Source organism: Microcaecilia unicolor, chromosome 6 (assembly GCF_901765095.1).
Source record: "Microcaecilia unicolor chromosome 6, aMicUni1.1, whole genome shotgun sequence".
Lineage (NCBI taxonomy): Eukaryota > Metazoa > Chordata > Amphibia > Gymnophiona > Siphonopidae > Microcaecilia > Microcaecilia unicolor.
In genome coordinates, this window is record NC_044036.1 from 98,051,737 (window position 1) to 98,078,896 (window position 27,160).

The window sequence follows — 27,160 nt, forward strand, 5'->3', positions numbered from 1 at the left end:
TATTACAGACCTCCTCCCCGCTCCCCCAAGCCGAAGGGTCCAATTCCCAGCGCATACCTGAAGGCAGCGTCCCTGGTGGTCTAATGGATTCTTCGGGGCAGGAAAGATCCCCAGTCTTTCCTGCCCGCTGCAGGCACTGACCCTCCTCCTGCCACATCTTCTTTAAAATGGCTGCCGAGACTTACAAGGGCGGCCTCACAAGACATCTGTTTCCTCTTTCTTCCCTCCCCTCCTTCCTCTCTCTTCCATCTCATCCATTCATGCCCAGCTTTTTTCCTCTCTCCTCTCCATGTTCCATGTCCAGCATTTCTCCTCTCTTCTCTCCTCCATCCATGTTTATCTCACTTCCTCTCTCTTCCCTCCCCTCCATCCATGTCCATCATTTCAACTCTCTCCTCTCCCCTAAATCTATGTGCATCTCCTCCTCTCTCTTCCCTCCCCTCCATCCATGTCTAGCATTTCTTCTCTCCCCTCCATCCATGTGCATCTCCTTCCTCTGTCTACCCTCCCCTCCATCCATGTCCAGCATTTCTCCTCTCTCCCTTCCCCGTCCATCCATGTGCATCTCCTTCCTCTGTCTTTCCTTCCCTCCAACATTTCTCCTCTCCTCTCTTCTCTTCCCTCCACCTGTGTCCAGCATTTCTCCTCTCTCCCCTCCATCCATGTGCATCTCCTTCCTGTCTTCCCTCTCCTCCATCCATGTCCAGCATTTCTCCTGCCCTCCCCTCCATCCATCCATGTCCAGCAACTCCTCTCTCTCCTATCCTCCCCTCCCCTCCCATCCATGTCCAGCGATTCTCCTCTCTCCCCTGCCCTCTTCTCCCATCCACGTCCAGCGATTCTCCTCTGTCTTCCCCTAACCAGAGGAGAGACAAGCTGGCTCGCACTCCCAGAACAACCGGCGTTCGCAGGATGCCAAAAAATTTAACAACCGGCTTTAGCACACTACTGGTTTGGAGTAAGAGGGATGCCCTGCTCCCATTGTGCGGAGCAAACAGGAATATTTTGCCTATATTATGAGTGGACTTAGTCCCGTTTGCTGTGCATTCAGCTTTTAGCTGGCTTTCTCATGCTGAACAACAGAGATTGAATGACCCCTGACACAGGTGCTGTGCGCCGAAACATGGCCCGTGTCGGGTCAGTGGTACAAGATTGATGCACAAGACTCATGCTGTGCAATTAAAGGATTTGTCCTGCTTGTGAAGGCTCCTAGTACTTTTTTGATTCTTGGACTTTGTTCTGTGCTTTGAACCCTCTTTGTTGTTTTACTTATTTATTTACTGCAGAAAGTCTATGGAGCTCTGTGCATTTCCGATTCCAACATTATGAAATGTTTCGGCCTGCCAGGCATAATAGACATTCACAGGGCCCTCCCCTGCATTAGAATAATGGCATATGCACACATGTATACTTATAAATGCCCAAATTCCACCTGAGTTCTATTCTGTAACTCCATATGTATCTCCAGTAGCACATAGTTTGTAGATGGGTGGTGTGTAGGCGAGACTTACATGTGTAACTTCTGTTGTAGAATACTATAAGATATGTGCATATTTCTAGCACATAGACACATACATTTAGACTAGGTCTCTGGCTGACATAAATGAAGTGCATACGCATGGATATACCCGATTGGGCATCGACTCAGAACAGTTTACAAAAAAAATCCCCAACTAAACAAGAATAGAGTTACATTACATAATTGCCTAGCATCTCTAACTTCTGAACTGTAACTGTCAGAACACCATTTTGAACTCTATTTGCTCTTTCACCTTTTCCTCTCCATTACTTTTACTACCATATCTCTTTAACTTAAATGTATTTGATGGTTTGTTGCCATATTGATGTATGTTTTTGCAGACAGATGTAAGCCACATTGAGCCTGCCCGTGAGTGGGAAAATGTGGGATATAAATGCTGTAAAAATAAATAAATAAATACATAAAATCACATTACATCATGAAAACACATATCAAGTAAAAACCTCATGAAAAATGCTTATTGAATAACAGTGTTTTAACAATTTGCGGAATCTAAATCTTATTCACATCTAATTTCAAGAGGTAAAGAATTCCATAAAGATACAAGGTACAACTAGTTTATTAATATGGCAAGACCTAGTTGTGACTCACGTAGGTTGCAGTATGACAAATGAGGACAAGTAACTAGGACTAAAACCATGCAAAATCTTAAAATCTACTCTGATATTCACAGGCAACCAATGGAGACATTTAAGTAGAGGTGCATAGCTTCCAAAATTCTACCTATGTGCTATTCTGTAAAACACCTATTTAACTTACATAGTGCACATTTGCAAGGGGGACATACAAAGGATTAGAGCATGAGCCAGGCTTCCACTTAAAGTAAGTTACACAGGTATCAGTAGTACTTAAACACGCACCTTACACCAGCTCTGTGGCTGTAGTAGGTGCTCACACCTAAATGTTAAGACCTTATATACCCACTTATGCTAGCATTCTATAAAGCAGGGACAGGGCTGGTGTTAGATTTATTTATTTATTTATTTATTTGTAGCATTTGTATCCCACATTTTCCCACCAATTTGCAGGCTCAATGAGGCTAACATTTGCCGTAATGGCGGTTGCCATTTCCGGGTAACAGAATTACAAATGGTATTGCGTTAAGGTGCATACATACATGGTAACATACATGGAACATAATATATATGGAACAGATCATGGTATATATATATATACCATGTGCATACATACATGGTAGAGAAGAATACATTATGGTATTGCAAGAAGGTTCCTGAGTAATAAATTGGATTGTAAAATACATTAGGTCATAAGATAAGCAGGGGTCCTGGGCAGAAACTGGGAAGGGGGCCTCGGAGCCCACCTGCAAGCTATGCCGCCTTCAGCTTCAGGCAGGATTAGGGCCCCCATGTGGCATGGGGCCCAGGACAACTGCGCTGTTCACCACCCCCTAACTTCAGCCCTGAGCAGGGATTGGCAACTCTGGTCCTCGAGTGCCACAGGTAGGTCATATTTTCAGGATATCCACAATGAATATGCATGAGATCAATTTGCATGCACTACCTCCATTGTATGCAAAACTATCTTATGCATATTCATTACAGATATCCTGAAAACCTGACCTACCTGTGTGGCGCTTAAGGACCAGAGTTGCCAATCCCTGCTCAGGGCTGAAGTTAGGGGGTGGTAAACAGGTAAGTTGGCCATTTATAGAAAAGGTGCCTATATTCAGGGGCACAATTTTAGAATTGTATATTATTGTATATCTTCTTGTTCTGTCTTACTTGTCTCCCAGAGCTTTCTGCAACATCAGGTTCTCATTTTGTTTTTTTCTTGCTCCTTTATCTATAGCAATGAATTTGATGCAAGTCCCCTTGGTCGGGACATTAGCCTGGCAGACATGTACCGTTGGAAGGTCTCGGCTTATGCTCCTTGTAGCTCCACATGCACTTCAGGTACAGTAGAGCCATCACTAGGTCCTGGTGATACATTGTAGCCTGATGAAGCAGTTGTGCATTATCAGTGGAGGGACTATGAGGAAAGGAGCAGGAATTATATTATAGCCCTTTTGCTCTGTTCTGTACCTCTCATTGTACATGTGTGTGGTCACGAAATTGGTGAGCTGAGTGGAAATGGGTCTTAGTATGAACATAATTATTCTCCCCCCACTGTATAGTAATCTACGCGCTAATGCCAACAAGGCCCATTCATTTTGAATGGGCTGTGTCGCAGGGGCATAGCCAGACTTCGGCGGGAGGGGGATCCAGAGCCCGAGGTGAGGGGCACATTTTAGGCCCCCCTGCCATTGCTGCCCCCCCCCCCGCTGCCGCCGCCACCACCACCAGCTTTGACCCCCTCCCCCACCGCCACCGTGGGCTACCTTTGCTGGCGGGGGACCCCAATCCCCGCCAGCCGAGGTTCTCTTCTTCCCGTGCAAGGCTTTGTTCTGTTTAGGACGTCAGACTCACAGAAACAGCAACGCTGGCTGATCTGCAAGGCTTCGTTCTTTTTCTGTGAGTCTGACGTCAGAAACAGAACGAAGCCTTGCGTGGAAGAAGAGGACCTCGGCTGGCGGGGATTGGGGTCCCCCGCCAGCAAAGGTAGCCCATGGCGGCGGCGGGGGAGGGTTGGCGGCAGGAGGGGGGTCGAGAGGGTCATCATCAGGGGGGTCCAGGGCCAAATCTATGGGGGCCCAGGCCCCTGTGGCCCCACGTAGCTACACCACTGCTGTGTCAGCACTGCCACACGACAGCCACTAGTGTGGCTTAGTAAACAGGGGCTATGTTTGCTATTCACATGATATAGACTGTATTGGTTGACTTTACCCAGCTGAGACTATGGAAACAGTTCTCAGTCTGATGACCACTGCATAACGTTAAACAAATAACTTCTCCATTTAACTTTATGCGGATTTTCAGTGGGGTTAGACGCAAAATCTATGGATAAAGTTAAACAGATAAAATATCCATTCAACTGTATACTTATTTGTGTCGTGCCACTTAAAACTGATAAATTATCCACCTTGTGCTCATTATATAATATAGTGAAATATGAAAGAATGACAGCGGAATGTCAGGGTTCAATAGTAAAATTCAAGAAGGTTTGGCTTCCTTTGTTTAGAATTTTGTGAATTCACCTGAGGATGAAGATAGGTTAATTCTATTTTATTACTTACTTCATTGTATTATATACTATGCCAATATTTCAACTTGATATTATTTAACATAACAGACGTTATACTGTAATGTATGTTTTTCATTTGTTACTGTTTGTATTCAAATTCCAGTAAAAAAAATTTAAATACCTCTGTGGCATAAATGCATAGCAGGCGAGTCTCTCTCAATTGTAAGGAAGCTCTGGAATGAGGGGGCATAGGATGAAAGTGAAAGGTGATAGACTTGGAAGCAACCTGAGGAAATACTACTTCACAGAGAGGATGGTGAATTCATGGAGTGGCCTCCTATGGAGGTGGTGGAGATGAGAGCTATAACTGAATTCAAGAAAACTTGAGACAGATACTTAGGATTAGGGGAGAGGAAGGGATAGAAGATGGCATGGGTGGGCAGACTGGATAAGCCATATGGTCTTTATCTGCCTTCATTTTTTTATGTTTCTATGTTACCAGCTAGATCCTGATTTTGACTGATGCATTGGTGCCTGCATTCGTGGTCCTCTTCCAAAAATGCTCAAGAAAATTCCTATTTCCCAGCAGGAATCAGCAGTTCCTATGCCATGTGCGTCCGTTACGATGGAGCGGAAGTGGAAGAGACCTACTGTGATGCGCTGACTCGCCCAGAACCCACCCATGAGTTCTGTACAGGGAGAGAGTGTCTTCCCAGGTACGTAGGAACTGGGCAGCAGATGAGAAGAAAGCACTCAGAAATTGCTGACCTTTCATGCAGAGGCAGGTAACTGAGCACAGGCAGCCACAAAAGCAGATGGAAATTAAGGAGTCGATTATTCAGTGCCTGAATAGTGCCACTGAATATCCATTTCTGACCACTTCGGCACTATCCATTTAGAACTGGAGCAAAGCATAAGTAGAATCAGTAGTTATTTGGGCACCACTGATATTCCGTAGCAGGGCCTAAAAAAACAATGCAGGCAACGGGGCTGGCTCAAGAGGTTGTGGCATCCTGGACCAACTTTTGTTTTTGCGTCCCCTCACCATGCTCCCGCCTCCCATCTTTCTCACCCCCTACCACAGCAATTTTCATAATTCTTCCCTTGCCCCATCCCCAAACAGCAACTTCCATGATTTTACCCCTCCCCCCATGGCCATCCCAGGTTCTCTCTCTTTCTTTCTCCCTCCCCCCCACGGCCACCCCAGATTCTCTCTCTCTCCCCTCTATGGCCACCCAAGGTTCTCTTAATTCCCTCCACCACCACCTGCATGTGGTCTGGCATCTCTTCCCCCCACCCCCCAGACTCCTGTGACTCTCCTTCCTCCCCTTCCCCCCAATTTTACCTGTTTTCCATTTTTAGTAAAATCTTCAGCCCTGTAGCCGCAGCAACAAGGGAGTTGCGTCAGAAGGCCAAGCTAATGGGACAGATCAGAGGGAAGGCCCAGTGTAGGCCGCAGGCAGCTTTTCAGTACTGCTGCTGCGGCTGAAGGGCTCAAGATTTTATTGAAAATGGAGAAAGGTAAAACCGAGGGGGGAAGGGGAAGAGAGAGCTGGCAGTGGTCTGGGGGTGGGGGGTGGGGAGCATCTCTCCCCCCCCCCCCACCAACACCACGTGGGGGTAGGCAGAAGGCAAATTATTAATCATGATTACATTTTTAAATTGTGCTGCTTAATTAACACATTGATTGTGGCATTTACTGCGATTAACTTGCATCCCTAGTATAACCTAATCTTAACCTATGGGCCGATGACTCATGGGCTTGGTCATTTGGTGCCCTGGTCCAGAGCCTCATCTGGCCTATAGGTTAAGCTGGCTTTGCCAGGCAAGTAGGACTGCATAAATGCCAGTCCTAAATTGTCGGATACCTGTCTGGGTACTGGCTCTGATTATTGGCACTATCTGGATAACTTCTGGCAGCTGCCCAAGACCCAGATGTCCAGTGTCAGTAGCCAGATATGGCTCAGAATATATGGGTCTAAATCTGCCGTGATGTGACTGTTTCAAAAACCGCTGACCGCTGTGGACTGAATATCATCCAGGCAGATTCTCCCGTCCATTTACAAGACGCCTTTACATGCACAGAAAGGTATAATAGTGGAGGGAAGTGGCTAAATGGCTGTGGCAATTGGGAGAGATGGATGAATAGGAGACACGTTGGGAGTCATTTTCGATATAATGTCTAAGTCCATCTTTAGACGTTTTGCAAAAAAAAAATCCTAAATCTGAAAAAGAAAGTTCATTTTCCAAAAAGAAAAACGTGTATCTTTTGTTTTCAAAAATACTGTTTCTAACAAGGTTTTGTGCTTTGGATTTTTTGTTTTTTTGGTCCATTAAAAAAAAAAAAAAAAAAAAAGTCCAGGTGAAAAATGTAGAAAATCAAGCCATTGGGATGTAGGAGGGGCCAGCATTTTTAGTAGACTGGTCTCCCAGACATCCCAAGACATAAATGGGGCACCCTAGGGGGCACTGCAGTGGCCTTCAAAAACATGCTCACAGGTACACATCTCACCATTGCTCCCTTCTGCTGAGCCCTCCAAAAACCACTTAAAATCTACTGCCCACAACTGTGCACAATAACCCTTATGGGTGAAGGGGCCACCTATTTGTGTGTACAGTGGGTTTCTAGTGAATTTTGGAGGGCTCACAGTTTTCACTACAAATGTGACAGGTAGAGGGAGATAGGGACCAGAGTCCCCCACTCCATGGTGCACTGCACTGACCACTACACTACTCCAGGGACCATCATGTTGCTCTAATAGACCTGGCTCTAAAATCTGAGGCTGTCATAGAGGCTACTAAATCATATTTGTATTCACATTTGTGGGGGGTGGTATGGGGTCAGTGACCACTGGGAGGGGGGGATTTGGGGGGTCACCCCTGATTCCCTCCAGTGGCCATCTGGTTATTTAGGGCACCCTTTTGTGCCTTATTTGTTATAAAAACAGGTCTAGCTCAAAACGTCTTAGTTTTAGTCCTGGACAGTTTTGTTTTGTTCCATTAAGGCTGAAAAATGTCCAAATGTTAGGAATGCCCAGATCCCACCTTTAACACACTCCTGACACGCCCCCTTGTGATTTGAACGCACTTCTGGCAGACTTCATAGAAAAACGTCTAAAAATTGGTTTTGAACATACCAATTTGGACGTTTTTATGAGAAAATTGTCCAAATGCAGATTTATGCCACTTTTTGGATGTTTTTCTCTTTTGAAAATGAGCTCCATAGTTGGAGCTGAAGTCCATTGAACAAATTATGTGGAATGTAATACTGAAACAGTGGATGGGGGGCAGTAGTAGCACTTAAAAACTTTCCTATTGACATAATTTTTGGAAACTTCATAGGACACCTTCACAGAGCGCATCACCCTGTTATTTTCCTTTGTGTCAGCAATGTTGAGACCTTATTTATTTTAAGAAGAAGAATCATATGTATTGTGGTGGGAAATTGCAAATTTTTCCTGATGGGGCTCATGCCACAAAGTTCCATAAGAAACTGTTTCTTCAGGTAAAAACCATGTGTGCCTGCATTACAGGCAACTTTTATTTTTAATTTCCCTTGCAAGTGTTGATAAAAATTTCTGATTTAAGTTATACCTTTTTTGATCCTTCTGGGTTAGAAGGGTTTTGATAGATAAAGAGGCAAAGTAAAGATTTCTTTAGACTATCAGTGAGGTGGGATGTTTTAGACCTTAATGAATATAGGTGCGGTAGTGTCAGGATAATTTACTCCTGCTTAATTGCTTTGTTGCTTTCCTGTTTATTATATGCCTCTTTGCTGTCTCCGTGTTGTGTACTAGATTGTTTCCTATATTGCATTCTTGTTATGTAATTCTTTTGAAATTTCAATAAAAAAACAAACAAAAACAACCTTCCTGTACCATAGGATCTAATTAAATGCGCCAGTCATATGCAGTCTTGGGTCTTGAATACAGTCAGCAACAAAGTGGAGTCACTGCAGACTACTGGGGAAGATCATTTGAAAATAGAGGTTTTCTGTAAAATGCCTTTTATTTGCTTCTGTCATTGTCTTTATTTCTGTAGTTAACTGCTCTTTCTTTTCTCCTTGGAGGTGGGAGAGTAGTCGGTGGAGTGAGTGTTCTCGGACATGCGGGGAGGGGTACCAGTACCGTACTGTGCGCTGCTGGAAGATGCTGGCACCAGGGTTTGATAGCTCTGTCTACGATGAACTCTGTGAGGGGGCAAAGCTGGCCAGGCCTATGGCCAGGAAAGTGTGTACAAAGAAGGCTTGCGGTCCTCAGTGGGAGCTGTCCGAGTGGTCAGAGGTGCGTCCTTTTGTTCTGCTGGTATTTTAAGGCACGTGCAGAATAACCTTGCTTATTTCTGCTCTTTAGGCCAGAGTACATAACTGGTTGTCCTTTTAAATTGATCTCTAAGACTCATTCACTCTCCAGGTTCTTTTTCCAGCAGCACTCCTGCTCTATATTAGCTAATCACTGAGCTCAGGAAATGTGAGGTGCACCTACAGCCTGGGTTCAGATGAGCTCACGCGTTGGTTGATTTATTTAATTAATTTATATTCCCCCCACTGCCAGGAGGAATATAAATGAAATAAATCAACCAAAGCAGATTACTCTAAAGCAGAACATATTTAAACTAATCATAAGACAATCTGTGCATCGCTGACAGCAGCATAAAATCAGAACAATCTGCAACCAGGCTTCGGACAGAACTGAGAAATGTAGAGCATCAGTCGTGCATTATACGTCACTGATTCATAATGGAAGTAATTCTGGACAGGGAGGCTACAATAATGAACACTGAGTCAGGGTTCTAGAATGGCTTCTGGGCGCCCAGGTTTCGTCATAGAATATTAGCGTAAGTAGACAGCAGAACGCTTACCATCTCTAGAGCTGCTGTAAATGCACACACCTAAATGTTGGCATTAGTGCCCTGTTTACAGTGATTGGTAATCAATAGAAATAAAATAAAACATGGAAAAGAAAATAAGATGATACCTTTTTTATTGGACATAACTTAATACATTTATTGATTTAGCTTTCGAAGGTTGCCCTTCTTCGTCAGATCGGAAATAAGCAAATGTTGGTAGATGACAGTATATATAAGTAAAACATCAAAGCATTTCAGTGACAGTCTAACAGGATGGGAGTGGATAGGTGGGAGACAGGAAGAGTCGGGTGGATGAGGGATAGGGAGATATGTATGGAGACAGGAGGGTGACAAAGCAGTACAGTTTTATGGTTTATAATGGGCTAGAAAACCCAGATCTTTGTTAAGTCCTGTCTGACACCCACCAGGCAGGACTTAACAAAGATCTGGGTTTTCTAGCCCATTATAAACCATAAAACTGTACTGCTTTGTCACCCTCCTGTCTCCATGCATATCTCCCTGTCGCACACCTATCCACCCCCATCCTGTTAGACTGTCACTGAAATGCTTTGATGTTTCACTTATATATACTGTCATCTACCAACATTTGCTTATTTCCGATCTGACGAAGAAGGGCAACCCGAAAGCTAATCAAGAAATGTATTAAGTTATGTCCAATAAAAAAGGTATCATCTTATTTTCTTTTCCATGTTTTATTTTTATATTGATTACCTTTAAAAGTGGACTAACACGGCTAACACACCTCTCTACTCAGTGATTAGTAAGTATTTTGCATGTGTGTATGACCTACCCATGCTCCTCCCACATCAGTGCCCCCTGTGCAGTTAGGCGCTAGAGGTGCAAAGTTTATAGAATAGTGTTCTAAGTCAGTTATGCGTCAATGAATGTTTTTTTTTATAGCCAATTATTGATGCTCAATGCCAATTCACTACCAGTTTAGCCCCAGTTACGTTACATTAAATTACATGTGGAGGGGCATAATCGAAAGGGGCGCCCAAGTTTTCCTGGGCACTTCCTCACAGGACACCCCGGTGAAGGGACGGAGAAACCCGTATTATCGAATCAAAATGGGCGTCCATCTTTCGTTTCGATAATACTGTCAGGGACGCCCAAATCTTGACATTTAGGTCGTCCCTAGAGATAGTTGACCTTAGACTTGGTCATTTCTGATTATCGGCGATAATGGAAACCGAGGACGCCCATCTCAGAAACAACCAAATGCAAGCCATTTGGTCGTGGGAGGAGCCAGCATTTGTAGTGCACTGGTCCCCCTGACATGCCAGGACACCAGCTGGGCACTGCAGTGGACTTCACAAATTGCTCCCAGGTGCATAGCTCTCTTACCTTGTGTGCTGAGCTCCCCAACCCTCCCCCAAACCCACTCCCCACAACTGTACACCACTACCATAGCCCTTATGGGTGAAGGGGGGCACCTAGATGTGGTTACAGTGGGTTTCTGGTGGGTTTTGAAGGGCTCACATTTACCACCACAAGTGTAACAGGTAGGGGGGTTATGGGCCTGGGTCCACCTGTCTGAAGTGCACTGCACCAACTAAAACTGCTCCAGGGACCTGCATACTGCTGTCATGGAGCTGGGTATGATATTTGAGGGTGGGAGGGGGTTAGTGACCACTGGGGGAGTAAGGGGAGGTCATCCCCGATTTCCCTCCGGTCGTCATCTGGTCAGTTCGGGCACCTTTTTGTGGCTTGGTCGTAAGCAAAAAAGGACCAGGTAAAGTTGTCCAAGTGTTCGTCAGGGACGCCCTTTTTTTTCCATTATCGGTCAAGGACACCCATGTGTTAGGCACGCTCAGGTCCCGCCTTCGCTACGCCTCTGACACGCCCCCGGGAACTTTGGTTGTCCCCATGACGGAAAGCGGTTGGGGATGCCCAAAATCGGCTTTTGATTATACCGATTTGGGCGGCCCTGTGAGAAGGACGCCCATCTTCCAATTTGTGTCGAAGGATGGTCGTCCTTCTCTTTCGAAAATAAGCCTGTTAGTCTTGTATTCCGCAACATTCTGTACAGTTCTGTGCAGATCACAAAGCAACAAGAAGACCAGCACATTTAGCTGGGAATATACATCAATCAGTCTAACATACTAAACTGCAAATTTAACCCACAGTTTTCTTAAACAATACAGCTTTAACTTGCTTGCAAAACAACAAATAGTTGGTTATCGAAGCAGCCTGATATGGAATCAAAGCTGATTGCTGTCTAAAATAGTTAACCAACTTAACTTGCCCTCTCAACAACTGTCTACCCAATAAAGGGAACCCCCCCCCCCCCCACTAAATAAAAAGGTAACTGAAAACACTGAAAGACTAGCGTACATAATTAAAAATGGGATTGTGCAATAACTGGTAGCCAATGTAATTTATGAAAATAAGGTGCAACAGGTTCATCCCTTCTCAAAGAAAAGATAGTCCTAACTGCTAGATGTACTGTTTGTAACCTTTTCATTATTAATCTTGTGCAGCCTACAAATACAATGTTATAATAATCTATCTTTGAAGGCAACAATGAATGCACTATTAATCGAAAAACAGTCAAAAATTTTCGTACAGATATTGCAATAACAGAAAAGAATGTTTCAACACCTTATTCACGTGCTTAATCCTAGTCAGTTGACTATCCACATCTACTCCTAAAACTCGAGTAGAGCAAACGAATTGATGCCTAACTTTTGGCGCTCTAAATAGAACGAGGGGTTATATGCTTATAAAAAAGCTGCTTTTATAAAGAAAAGTCTGTAAGTGAGTAGAAAACATGATACTGATCGTGAAACTTTCTGGCAAGGAGGGTGCGCTCCTATGCTGTTCTAGGTTAGGTGAGGTGACAAAGCTTCAACAGGCAGCTAAACCATTCCCAAGTAAAAACGTTACCAGTAATCTCATTTCTTAATCCAACTCCTTTAATGTAACAATCATAGCAAACAAAGAAAATCAACTTACAGTTCAGTTGCTTGAACATTATTGTTGCCTTCTGCACAAAGAGTCCGTATCTAGCCACTTCAGAGATAAGGAGATGGCCAGAACCTTAGTCCAGTTGAGAGGTAAAGGGTAAAATGTCTTTGGAAATGTGGACTTGGGCAAATGGTGAAGTATTTTGATAGAATCACAGTAGATTCAGGAGGGTTCAACCCCTAGAACAGCTGCTAGTCACAAAGGCATGCTTGGAAAAACTGGGACTCTTCATATAGCCCCCAGGGCCAGAGAGGGAGAGCTAGCCCTAGCTCAGAGCTAACAGCCAATAGGGAAAGCTGACAAGAATCAATCACTGGAAGCTACAAACTGTAGGGATAGCAGCCCTAATACACAGTGCTATCTATACACAGACAATGCAATTGAATACAAATTATACTCATATTAAATATACATAACAATACACCCTGCCTCTCTATGAATATGGGGGCAGAACAGCTCCAATACCTCCAACTTGAGGAACGTGGGAAGAGCACGGCAGTACCCTAGCAAATTCACAGGGGTTGATTTGTTTACAGTCCCAAATATTAAAACCCCCAACATTAGGATATTTCAGTCCTTTCAGGCACCACCATCCAGAGCTTTTCCAAGACTGAAATGTTAACCTTTTATCTGAGAATGTGCACAAATGAATCCACTGAGAAATGATGTACTATCCAGTTTTTCCATTCTTTCTTTACTGTCTTCTCCTTCCTGTAATCCCCCTGCCACCATACCTTGCCCTCCTCTCCCCCTCTCATTCTCTTTGGCTCCCTTTCCCTCTCTGATTTCCTCTACCGTCTCTGCCTGACGCTATGCTATCCTCATTTTCAGTGCTCGGCACGCTGTGGTGCCCGGGGAGTGATGAGAAGAGAGGTGCGCTGCTCTGTTGACTCCTCCTTCCTGTGTGATGTGTCCAAGAAGCCCCTTGAAGAGAAGGAATGCACTGGACCTCCTTGTGACAGGCGCTGGACAGCCTCTGAATGGGGACCGGTGAGAACATATAAACTAGCTTCTCAGTTCATATTATCTTTGTCCCTTTCTGGCCAAGCTGGTGGAGTGCATGTTGAAATCCAAGACTGAATTCACAAAATTACTTTAGGTTTTAAACTAATTCTTATGATTCATAGTGATTGGTTGCCAGTATGGAAGACCGTAATAACATGTTCTGTGACTGGTTAGGAGTGTGGTAGTCATCAAAACTCTCTTTCATGTTTCCCAAGTGCTCAGGCCCATGTGGTGAGGGTAGGATGAGCCGCCACATTGTATGCCGCAACATGGAAGGGCAGGTAATCTCAGACACACAGTGTGATCCCAACACCAAACCACTGGCCATCTACCCCTGTGGAGACAAGAACTGCCCTGCTCACTGGGTAGAACAGGAGTGGGACCAGGTAAGACTGGCATGGAAGGTATACCATAAAACTTACACTGGGGTGGTGGGATGTTCTGATATAGAGGGGCATAATCGAAAGGGGCCGCCCATCTCCAGGAATGGCTACGAGAAGGTGCGGTCCCAACCGTATTATTGAAAAAGATGGGCGGCCATCTTTTCTTTCGATAATACGGTTGGGGCCGGCCAAATGCCTAGGATTTGGGCGGATTTGAGATGGCTGGCCTCATTTTTCGGCGATAATGGAAACCGAAGGCGGCCATCTCAAAAATGAACACATCCAAGACATTTGGTCTTGGGAGGGGCCAGGATTCGTAGTGCACTGGTCCCCCTCACATGCCAGGACACCAACCGGGCAACCTAGGGGGCACTTTTAAAAATAAAAACAAAACATTAAAATACCTCCCAGGTGCATAGCTCCCTCACCTTGGGTGCTGAGGCCCCCAAATACTCCCCACAACTCTACACCATTACCGTAGCACTTATGGGTGAAGGGGGACACCTAGATGTGGGTACAGTGGGTTTTGGGGGGGAGGTTTGGAGGGCTCCCATTTACCACCACAAGTGTAACAGATAGGGGGGGGCTGGGCCTGAAGTGCACTGCACCCACTAAAAACTGCTCCAGAGACCTGCATACTGCTGTGATGGAGCTGGGTATGACATTTGAGGCTGGCATACAGGCTGGCAAAAAATGTTTTTAAAGTTTTTGTTTGTTTTTTTTTTGGTGGGAGGGGGTTGGTGACCACTGGGGGAGTCAGGGGTGGTCATTCCTGATTCCCTCCAGTGGTCATCTGGGCAGTTCGGGCACTTTTTTGGGACTTGTTCGTGAAAAAAAAGGGTCCAAAAAAAGTAGACCAAATTTTCACTACGGCCGCCCTTTTTTCGATTATTGGCCGAAGGCGGCCATCTCTTAAGCATGCCCCAGCAGGCCCTTTCCCACCTTCACTACCCTTCCGACACGCCCCCAGGAACTTTGTTCGTCTCCGCAACGGACTGCAGTTGGGGGCGCCCAAAATCGGCTTTCGATTATACCGATTTGGGCGCCCATGGGAGAAGGGCGGCCATCTCCCGATTTGGGTCAGAATATGGCCACCCTTCTCTTTCGAAAATAAGCCTGATAGACATTTAAATACTTCCAAGGTGTAAATGCTCAGGAGGCAGGTCTCTTTCAATGGAAAGGAGACGCTGGAATGAGGGGTTATACGATAAAGGTGAAAATGGAGAGGCACACCAGTAATCTAAGGAAATATTATTTTACAAAAGAGTGGTGAATGCTGGAACAGCCTCCCAGCAGAGGTGATTGAGGCTAGGACGGTATCGTGAATTCAAAATGCATGAGACAAGCATATAGGATCTCTGAAGGGGAGAGGAAGGGATTGTAGAGGTGAGCAGTTGGTGTCGTGGGCCAGACTGGATGGCCCATATGGCCTTTTTCTTCAGTCATGCTCTGTGTTTCTACAGTCATTGAAAGGAAAAGGAATGTGTCTGAGAAAAAGCTGGACTGGGGAGCAGTTGTCAGTAGAAGGTGCCATTACAGTGGGTAGTGTGAGGCCTTGCTGCCTGCAAACCTCTCTCTCATGTTTGTCCTCAGAGCTGCTACCTTGTTCACTTTGACCTAGGGCTAGTTTCGTAATGTTTCAATTAGTTTTGCTTTATTCATTATGCATGATGCTTAGTAAGTAAACTTAATATGAATCAGGTGTGGAAAGTGATCCTGATGGCCAACAGCTTGGTTTGAGATTTCTATGACATAATAGAATGCAAACGTTTTGGGGGATGAGAGGATATGGAGAGAGGGAAAGATGGTTTCAAAATGGATTATAAATGGTAATAAATGAAGTGAAATCCAGTGCAGACTGTACCAGTTAGTACCACTCCGGGGCAAAGTAACCCGCTTTCCCTCTAATGCCCTTCTCCTGTCTCTAGTGTAACGCTAGCTGTGGGCGAGGGGAGAAGTCCCGGAAGGTGCTGTGTGTGGGCCTAGAGAACGGAGGGTACCGGGAATATCCCGAAGCACGCTGTGACCTCTCCCACAAACCAGAGGAGCACGCTGCCTGCTTCAGGAAGCCATGTTCTGCTTGGTTCACCACATCCTGGTCTCAGGTATGTTAACCAATTAGGGGGCAGTTGAACTGGGCGCTTCCACTTAGGTGCCCTGAGAACATGTGATGGGAGCCCTGTTCTATAATGGCCTCTTGCCATCCAGATTCCCTTATAAACTGCTAGAGGAACCTAGTATTCAGCGCCTGTAACATTTATGCACCTGCAGGTACATCAGCCATAAACCTGGTGGCAGGGGCACGCGGAACTTGCAGTGTTCTGTAAGCTATGGTGGAAGTGGGATCCCTGCCCACTCCCTTGCCTTTACAAGCTATTCCCCTCATTCTATTCTGTTCTGGGTATTTATATCCCACTACAATCAGTAAAGAATCTAAGGGGTCCTTTTACAAAGGCACGCTGAAAAATGGCCTGTGGTAGTGTAGGCGCGGGTTTTGGGCGCACGCAGAATCATTTTTCAGCGCACCTACAAAAAAATGGCTTTTTTTTTGCCAAAAATGGACGTGCAGCAAAATCAAAATTGCCGTGCGTCCATTTTGGGTCTGAGACCTTACCGCCAGCCATAGACCTAGCGGTAAAGAATTTGGGTGGTAATGACCTACGCGCGTCAGATGCCGAAGCGCCCCAGAAAATAAAAAATATTTTTCAGATGCGCATAGCGGACGCGTGCCAAGATTGAAATTACCGCAAGAGCCACAAGGTAGTCGGGTGGTAACTCCAATTTGGCGTGCATTGGACGTGCTTAGGCGCCTACGCGGCTTAGTAAGAGGGGCACTTAGCAGGTTAAATAAAGTTCAAAATACACAGTTAAAGATACTGATAGCCCTACTATATTATTTATCCAAATATTTACTAAAAAGATAGGTCTTCAATCCTTTATTAAATTGTAAATATCCAAAAAGCGTTCAAATTCATTCAGGTATAGAAATCCACAATTTGGTAGCTTGATAAATAAAAGAGCCATCAAGAGCCTTTCCTTTTTTTTTTTTATAACAAACGTTTTTAACAGACGTTTCTCCAGTAAAAGAGTAGAGTAAAAATGAGAATTCTTCCAAAAGGCTGGATAAGCTATTAACTGTGGAAGAACAATTCCCCTGTAAGATGTTAAATACAGTATAAGCAGTCTTAAAATCGATTCAAGCAGAAACTGGTAGCCAGTGCAGGCTTTTGAGTAAAGACGTCACATGATCATATCGGGAATGACCATAAATCGTTTTAGCTGTAGTATTTTGAGCAACTGCAATTTATTAACAAGCCTTACATTTAATCCAACATACAGGATACTGCAGTAGTCCAACTGAGATAAAACTGTAGCCTGCACTAGCATATGAAAGTGTTCTGTAAAAAAAAAAACAATCTGATTGTTCTCAATTGTCGCAATTTTAAAAATATCTTTTTACAAGTAATTTTATTTGAGATTCCATTGTTAGTTGGGTGTCTAATATAATCCCCAAAACCTTAGAGGATTTTTCAAACAACTGTTCTCCTGAAGCAGTTGTAACACTACAAAGGACCAAAGTCACTTTGTTGCAGAAATACAGTAATTTTGTCTTAGCTGCATCAAGCTTTAACAGATGTTGATTGGACCAATAATGCATTAAGGAAATAGAGGTTTGTAGTGTAAAAAAACAAAATTGATGTTACGGGGATCGACACAAATATGTCATCTGCATGTGAACAGCCAAAATAGCCTGATGCATCTAATACTGATCCCAACAAGCTCCTAAACAAATCGAATAATATCGGAGATAATGGTGAACCCTGCGGGACACCAAAATCTGGTCTCCAACTAAAAAGATGTTATGCTTCTTAACATATGATCTATTTTTATTTTTAAAAAAAACCTTCTATCCAATTATAAACTGCTCCAGGTATTCCATACTTACTCAGTTCAGGGCTGCCGAGAGACTGAGTCGGGCCCGGGGCAGAATCATCATCGCCGCCGCTGCCCCCCCCCCCCCAAAACCGTCATCACCACCACTGCTGCCACCCCTTCTCCCGCCCGCCCGAAGTACCTTGGCTGGCCCCGCCAGCTGCAGGCAGCGCAGCTCCTTCCTCTGCCCAGCATTGTCTGCCCCTGCAGCTGCTTTCCTCAGGTCGCACATGCTCAGTCTCAAAACTGAGCATATGTGGTCTGAGGGCCCAGCAGCTGCTAGGCAGGCAATGCAAGGGGTGCCCGGCGCCCGAGTTTTCTCTTTCCTGCTCCTGTCGGGACGTGATCACCTGGGTCCCATCAGGAACAGAGAGAGAGACACCCCTGTGCTGGGCCCCCCCTGAAGACCCGGTCCCGGGGAATTTTGCCCCCCCACGCCCCCTCCCCCTCGGCGGCTATGACTCTGTTTAAACACCAAAAGTTTTATGGTCCACTGTATCAATTGCTCCAGAAATATCAAAGTGGAGCAAGACACAATGGACACCCTGACTTAAAAATTCCCTAACTTTAGATATCAAGAGTAACAGTAGTGACTCCATGCTATGCATAGCCCTGGATCCAAATTGAAAATCATTTAAACAGTGTGAAGATTCCAAATAGAATGTAATCTGTAGTGCTACTATTGACTCCATTAACTTTGCCGTCCAAGGGATGCTTGCCACTGGTCAAAAATTTGACACAGCTGTCGAATCTGCTCCTTGAGATTTTGTCCCAGTTCCAAAGGAAACAACCCTTCCTTTAATAAATTATTAACCGACTGTGAGCCATTCTACCAATTCAGATGGCAGGGCCGGTCTTAGGCAGGGGCAAGAGGAGTGGTCGCACAGGGGCCCGCGACACTCCCTCCCGCTCCCCGCCACTGCCGCAGTCTGACTCCTTGCCTCCCCTCCTCCGAGCTGCAGGGTGCCCTCCCAGCACATACCTGAGGCTGCCCTGGTGGTGTAGTGGAGTCTTAGGGGCAGGAAAGATCCCCAGTCTTTCCTGCCCACTGCCAGCGCTGACGCCTTGTTGCTGCATCGCTTTAAAAAAATGGCTGCCGAGACTTCAGCTGAAGTCTTGTAAGGCCGTTGTTGGAAGTCTTGGCAACCATTTTAAAGAAGACGCGGCAACAGAAGGGTCAGCGCTGGCAGTGGGCAGGAAAGACTGCAGATCTTTCCTGCCCCAAAGACTCCACTACACCACCAGGGTGGCTTCAGGTATGTGCCGGGTGGGCACCCTGCGGCTCGGGGGAGGAGGTGTGGATTAGGTATGTGGGTGGGTGAGGACGATACTGTAAAGGTAATATCTGTGTCGTTTGGAGGGGCTGGTTAAAGGGACACCTTCGTAGTATTATGTTCGTGCAGAGATTTTTTTTTTCTCCTTGTAAAGGGCCACTAAACAGATACCATGTTATGAGAATTAAATGCTCAACATTCAGAGTTTCTATCTATTTATTTGCTTATTTATGGCATTTTATGCCACATTAAACATAAATTACTTAGATTGAAACCTGGGAGCATTTAAAATCTTTTTTTTCTTCTTGTGCCTACATCAAAAGAAAAAAAGATGGCATGTGGGAATGTTCTCCTTTTGCTTTGTGGAATTCAGTGGTATATTATAAAAATGCACATTTTTTTTAAAATTATTATTATTATTATTACTGTTTCACAGAGAAGGTATTGATTAATGAGGGAAGGGTTTCCTTCATGCAGAACTGTCCAGAGTCAGTCTAAATGTGCCAGCATTGTCCAGTTCAGCACACTATTAGCAGCCAAGTTCATACAAAGTTAATTATTTTCAGTGGAAAATAAATCTGTTGGCTCAGGCAGCTTACTATGTGAATATTCAATCACTGTTTCATTATTGCTATCAAGTATTAGATATTAAGCGGATTTGTTTTAATTCATTTATCCAGTCCTTACATGCACATGGTTTTGCTTTTTATACCTGAAGGTTTCCTATGATAGCATTGTGCATATTTGAATTAGTTTTTCTGTACAAGTTTTGCTTGATTTGTCTTTATTTGAAATAAAAAAAAAATGTTTAAAATGCATCTTGTCAACAAGGGGCGGGGCTAGGTGGGGCCCCACAATTGCTAAGACCGGCCCGGTCAGATGAAATATCTTTCAATAAATATGAAGGACGTATATCTAACAAATGTAATTTATGAGGGAGGGGTTTTTTTTTCATCAAAGAGGTCACTGTATCCATTTCCACAAATGTGAAAAGACCAGTCTCTATCTGCTGGCAATTCAATCATATCTTCACTTGTTGAATAGCCAATATCAGACGTGGAGGGGCATAATGGAACAGAAACGCCTATCTCCATGGGCGTTAATCTCCGAGAACGGGTCCGTGAAGGGGCGGACCGAACCGTATTATTGATAAAAAATAGACACCCATGTTTTATTCGCCAATGTGTGAGCTGGGCGTTTTTGCTTTTCAGCGATAGTGGAAAAGGAAAGTGCCCAGCTCAAAAACGAATAAACCCAAGGCATTTGTTCGTGGGAGGGGCCAGGATTCGTAGTGCACTGGTCCCCCTCACATGCCAGGACACCAACCGGGCACCCTAGGGGGCACTTTTACAAAAACAAAAAAACAGGTAAAAGAGCTCCCAGGTGCATAGCACCCTTCCATTGTGTGTTGAGCCCCCCAAATCCCCCTCAAAACCCACTGCCCACAAGTCTACACCATTACTATAGCCCTAAGGGGTGAAGAGGGGCACCTACATGTGGGTACAGTGGGTTTGGGGGGGTTGGACGACTAATAAGCATTAAGCAGCACAATTGTAACAGGTAGGGGGGATGGGCCTGGGTCCACCTGCCTGACGTCCACTGCACCCCCTAACAACTGCTCCAGGGACCTGCATACTGCTGCCTGGGAGGAGGGTATGACATTTGAGGGTGAAAATAAAAAGTTGTGAAACATCATTTTTTTGTGGTGGGAGGGGGTTAGTGACCACTGGGGGAGTCAGGGGAGGTCATCCCCGATTCCCTCTGGGGGTAATCTGGTCATTTAGGGCACTTTTTGGGGCCTTATTCGTGAAAAAACAGGGTCCAGGAAAAGTGCCCTAAATTCTAGCTACAAACGCATCCATTATCGGCGAAGGGCGCCCATCTCTGTTCGGGTGATAACCACGCCCCAGTTCCGCCTTTGACACGCCTTCGACACGCCCCCGTCCACTTTGTCCGCATCCGCGACGGAGTGCAGTTGAAAGCGTCCCAAATTCGGCTTTTGATTATACCGCGTTATTCGTTTTTGTGAGATAAACGCCCATCTCCCGATTTAGGTCGGAACTTGGGCGTTATTCTCGTTCGATTATAAGCTGGATAGAGGCTCATTTTCAAAGCACATAGACTTACAAAGTTGCATAGTATTATTAAGTGATTGTCTACCTTCTCTATAAAATAATTTTGTCAATTCAGTTGATGGTGATTGTAAAGATTCAAGAAAGTCTGCTGCTATAGAAACTTGAGTAAGCTTATTAAAAATGCTAAAAAGTAACTTGATTTAATGTTTCCTCCCCTATCAACTTCCCAAAATAAACTTTTTTTCACCCTAGAAATATAATTTTTTAAGCTTTAACTTACTATGTTACTATGGGGCCCTTTTACTAAGGCGAGTAGGCGCGTATGCACGTCCCACGCGCGTCAAATTGTCACTACCCAGCTACCGCGTGCCCCTGGCAGTAATTCCAATTTTGACACACACTCAAAACACGTGGTAGAAAATATTTTCTATTTTCTACCTCATGGCGCTTACCTGGTGGTAATCGGCAGTTTATGTGCGCTGACTGCTTGCCGCCCGGTTAACGCGTGAGACCTTACAGCTAAGTCAGTGGGTGGCGGTAAGGTCTCATCCTGAAAATGGATGCAGAACACTGCAAGATCCACGTGTCCCTGCCGTATTTATGCGTCTGCAGTTTTGCCTGGATTATGGCCGATGGTTTTAATTTTGCCGCACGTCCATTTTCCGGCAAAAAAAGCCTTTTTTACAAGCATGCTGAACAAATGGACCTGCGTACGTCCAAAACATGTGCCTACAACAGCGCAGGCCATGTATAGGGCACACATTAGTAAAAGGGCCCCTATGTTTCCTCCACTCTAATCTATCTGCATGATCCTTAGTTTGAACCCTAATCATTTGCGGTATTGTCTGTTAACTACCCAAAGTTCTTTAGAGTACCACTGTGCTAAAATTTACGATCCAATTTGGTGCCTACAAATGGCAATTACATTCCAAAATAGTGGTGAAACAGCAGTTAGGTGCCTAAGGGGCTTATTTTCAAAGCACTTAGACTTACAAAGTCATATAGGGGTTCATTTTCAAAAGAGAAAAACGTCCAAAAAGTGGCATAAACCTGAATTTGGGCATTTTTCTCACAAAAAGTCCACTGGTATTTTCAAAACCAATTTTTAGACATTTTTCTATGAAGTCTGTCAGAAGTTTGTTCAAATCACAAGGGGGCATGCCAGTGGTGTGTTAAGGGCAGGATCTGGACGTTTGGACGTTTTTCTGCCATAGTGGAACAGAACGAAAACATTTTGGATATTTTGGTCTAGACCTGCTTTTATTAACGAATAAGCCACAAAAAAGTCCCCTAAATGTCCAGATGACCACTTGCAGGAATAAAGGAATGACACCCCCTTACTCCTTCAGTGGTCACTGACCTCCTCCCATCCCACAAAGATGTAAATGAAACATTATATACCAGCCTGTATGATAGCTTCAGATGTTATGGCCAGTTCTATTAAAGTAGCAAGCAGATTCCTGGAATAGCCTAGTGGTCAGTGCAGTGTAGAGAAGGTGATCCCAGACCCATAATCCACTCTAGCTATTACACTTGTGGTGGAAAGTATCAGCCCCGAAGCCTCCCAAAACCTACTGTACCCACAAATAGGTGACACTTGCAGGCATAAGGGCTATTATAGTGGTGTATAATTGGGTACAGTAGGTTTTTCATGGGTTTTGAAGTGCTCAGCAAACCATATAAGGGGGTAATGTGAAGTGCATTGTAGTGCCCCCTAGGGTGGCCCACTGCTCTGCTGGGATGCCTGTGTGGCCAGTTTACTAGGAAAGCTGGTGCTCCTACATTCCAATGGCTTGATTTTTTAAAAATGTATTTTTAAGTGGACTTTTTTTTTGGGGGGGGGGGGGAGTGGTCCAAAATGATAGACGTACCAAGCACATCATCTAGGAAATGGTCATTTTCAAAGAAAATAGACGTTTTTCTGGTTTGAAAGTGGTCTTTTTCACTACTTGATTTTTGGATGTTTTCAGCAAAACGTCTAGAGTTGGATTAGATGTCATATTGAAAATACCTCTCATATTAACCTTTGGAACTCTGTAAGTCTAAGTACTTTGAAAATATGCCTCCACGTACACTTAGGCCACTATTCTATAACTTAGCGCCTATGTGTTCCAGTGTGTAAGTGTAAAGGGGGGGAGGTGTTCACATGGGAGGGACATCGGCATCCAACTATTTTACGCACTTACTTTTTTGAATACTGTCAGACATATAATTGCTGTATTTAGGTGTCACCATTTACTCCTGTCATAAAGCAAGCATAAGTGGTTGCGCTTAAATTTAAGAGCCCTAATTGCTGGCTCATACTAGTATTCTATAATGGATTATGTGCCCAAATTTGCTATTACAGAATACCAGTGGTGTAGATATGGGGGGGGGCCACAGGGGCCTGGGCCCCCCCAATTTGGCTCTGGGGCCACCAACCCCCGCCAGATAAAGCGTTTGTCCCGCTTTGGTCTCACATTACCTGGCGCCCTGTCCTGTTTTCAGTCGTTGTGGTCTTTTAAATGAAACTGAGCATGGGGGGGGGGGGGCGGAAGTGGTGATGGGAGGGCGATGGCAATGGTGGGGAGGCAGGCCAAAATATGCCCCCCCACCTTGGGATCTGCCCCCCCTTCGAGGTCTGGCTACGCCCCTGCAGAATACTAGCTTAGTGCCTGAATTTTAGGCACCTATTTAGCACCCTTTATAGAACTGTGCCCTATGCCACTTACGCAAGCCATTACGGAATAGCACTTACATATTTAAGTGTGCAGGGGCACATAAATGCAGGTGCCTGGCTTATAAAATTGCCTTTTTTATGTATTATTTGGCAACATCTGTAAATACTGTTCTGTCAGTAGAGGCTGACTGAATTTCAATTTTGGCACCAAAACCAGCCCAAAATCCAGGTTTGGGTTTTGGCCATAATGCCAGTGCATTGTTGGCTGAAACTGAAAGTTTCTGCCCTCTCCCCCTTGGACCGCCTGACCACACATAGGCCCTCCCCAAGCCTTCCTTAAGAAGCTGTGGCATTTTGGGGGGCAGGAATGAAGTCTACTCATTCCTGTCCACTGCCGCTGCTCAGTCAAAATGGCTGCCGAGACTGCCATGGGAGGTTCCGTCAGCCATTTTGATATTGATCCTATTTATGCCTGTTCCAATCTCAAAATGTCTTCCGGGACCTCGCACAGCAGACTTGGCAGCTATTTTAATTGAGAAGTGGCACCAAGCAGGAACGAGTGGGATTCATTCATGCCCCCAAAGTGGCCACTAAAACACCAGAGCTTGTTAAGGTAGGTCCAGGGGGGGGTGCAAAGACTCAGCCAGGGAGGGGGATGGAAGCAGCAGTAGCAACGACCAAGAGGGACCTGTCTTCTATGAGGATGGGAGGAGCATATCTTTTGCCGAGGGGGGGGCACAATGGTTTCGGCTTCGGTTCCAGCCGAACCCGAGTTGCAAACTTCCTCTGTAGATTCAGTTTTGGTTGGCCTCTACTTGCCAACAAAGTTTCCTGAATCTAGTAGGTGGAGGGAAAAGGGGGTGTGAAGGTTGATCAATCATTGTCTGAGTAAGAGCTGCAGAAATCAGGATGGATATTGCACGGCAAAGAGCCAATAAACAAAAGTGACTGAGAAAAGAGAAATACATTGGAAGAATTTAGTGTTTCTCCAGAAGTAGAAAAGACTTTGGGTAATATGTTAAGCCTATTAGAATGAAATTTCTCTTTTCAAAGCTCCAACTCCTTCTCTTCGGTGCAGCATTGGGCCAGCATTGGTGGTAGTGATAGACAATGCAGATGAAGATTGATAGGGATAATGCTAAACTTGTTCATGGATTCACTGCAGCAGGAGATGGACTACAAAAATTAACCTAAAAGCTGAGGGCTAAAGAGGAGATAATATTCTGCTTTGTTAGAGAGAATCTTCAACATAACCTGGCATAGGGATAAGGTTCCTTCCTGTCATGGTACACACAAAATTAACCATATGAAGAAGAAAAGTTATGAGCCATATGAAATTTGACACAGAACTTGAATGCTTTTGGGTGCTGGAAAGTGGCACAGCCAGATTTGAGATGCCTTCTTTAGAATATTTATTATTTATCTGGATAAGAACATAAGTGTTGCCATACTGGGACAGACCGAAGGTCCATCAAGTCCAGTATCCTGTTTCCAACGCTGTACCAATCCAGGTCACAAGTACCTGGCACAATCACAGAACAGTAAAAAAAAAAAAAAAAGTAGTGGATTTTCCCCCAAGTCCACCTTAATAGCTTATGGACTTTTCTTTAGGAAATTATCCAAACCTTTTTTAAACCTTCCTAAGCTAATTGCTTTTGCCACATTCTCTGGCAGCGAATTCCAGGAGTTTAATTACATATTGAGTGAAGAAATATATTCTCTGATTTGTTTTAAATTTACTACTTAGTAGCTTCATTGTGACCCCCCCTGGTCCTAGTAATTTTGGAAACAGTAAACAAGTGATTCACCTCTACCTGTTCAGCCTCCACTCATTATTTTATAGACCTCTATCATTTCTCCCCTCAGCTATCTCTTCTCCAAGGTGAAGAGCCTTAGTCGCTTTAGCCTTTCCTCATAAGGAAGACATTGAATCCCCTTTTTAATTTTTGTCGCCCTTCTCTGTATCTTTTCTAATTCCACTATATCTTTTTTGAGATGTGATGACCAGAATGGCACACAGTATTCATGGTGTTGTTGCACCATAGAGCGATACAAAGGCATTATAACATTCTCATTTTTGTTTTCCATTCTACTTATTTACGTGCAGCTCATCCAGAACACTGTGGTGAAATTTCCTGGATCACCTCTGGAACCCTTTTAAAAAATTGGCATGGATTATGTTCACATCTCTTTTGGTGAAGCTGTCAGTAGATATTTCCCTGTCCCTGTAGGGTTTACAATCAAAAGGGTCCATTTACTAAGCTGCGATAAATGTTGGCCATAGCACACCCTTACGTGAGTTCTTACCACGCACTATGGCCATTTTTACTGCAGTTAGAAAATGGCTAGTTTTGTCAGCGCACAGGCATTAAAAAAAATTACCGCAGAAGCACTTAATGACACCTATTTTGTAAATGCAGTAAGTTGTGTTGAATCAAAAAATACATACTTGTAAGACCTAAATTTAACAACACCTATTTTGTAGGCGGTAAGAGCTCACACGATGATCTTTCTTTAATCAGTTAGCATGCGGTAATGTGGACGTGCTGATTAGTGCAAATTTTGCTGACAACCAGGGTGACTTTAGATGCAATTCAAAGCTTTGCTGACTGCACTTCTGCATTTTTGTCTGAGGACTAGTGATACCTTTGAATTTCTCTCTTGAGATTTCACGGCATTTGATCCCTGACGCAGGCAAAACACGGACCGTGTTGGGTCTATCTATCAAAGGATTCTTGATTTTGTTCATTCCTGAAGGCCCTTTTGTACATCTCTAAACCAACAGGGTAGTACACTCAGCTCTGAATGGCATTTGCCTCTGCACAAAATTCCACTGCCATAGTTGGGTAGTTGGTTTCATAAGGCCTGAGGTCCATTTTCACGGCTTCAGAGCTCTCTGCCTGGTAGTCCAGTGGAAGACTAGAGAAAAAGAGAAACCCAAACACTTCCACAAATCACAGCAAAAGGAACAACAAGAGTGCAAGTGACCAAACTAAAATAAGTTTTTGTTTTCCATGAGGAAAGTTGATAAAAGCTTTATTAATAACTACACAGTCCCAAATAGAAGTACATGAGCTGCATAAATGGCCCCGGCTTTCTAGCCTTCATTAGTAGGCCTCATTAAAAAATAGAATTACAAATTGGTACATGAGAATGTTAAAAAAATTATATAGAATTATTAAATAAAGGAAGATTTAATATAAATGTGAGGGAATGAAAAGAGTTTTTTTTTTTATAGTAGACCATGAAGGAAACCACAAAGACAGAAATAAACATTTAAAAATAGAAGACGCAATTGTGCCAAAGAGCCAAAATGTCAACGATAATCAAATAATTTAAATGTAACGTATCATATCATAGGGCAAAGTTAGCCA

At 44.3% G+C, this 27,160-nt stretch overlaps 1 protein-coding gene across 2 annotated transcripts in view; it reads left to right on the forward strand.

Moving 5' to 3' along the window:
- Positions 1-27,160, forward strand: part of LOC115473253 (ADAMTS-like protein 2) — a 105,027-nt gene that overhangs the window by 60,161 nt on the left and 17,706 nt on the right. For both annotated transcript variants that reach the window (XM_030208051.1, XM_030208050.1), the window contains 6 exons: positions 3,350-3,453; positions 5,211-5,337; positions 8,691-8,904; positions 13,289-13,447; positions 13,678-13,848; positions 15,774-15,950. In XM_030208051.1, the coding sequence (XP_030063911.1) occupies positions 3,350-3,453; positions 5,211-5,337; positions 8,691-8,904; positions 13,289-13,447; positions 13,678-13,848; positions 15,774-15,950 (952 nt within the window). The remainder of the gene's footprint in view (positions 1-3,349; positions 3,454-5,210; positions 5,338-8,690; positions 8,905-13,288; positions 13,448-13,677; positions 13,849-15,773; positions 15,951-27,160) is intronic.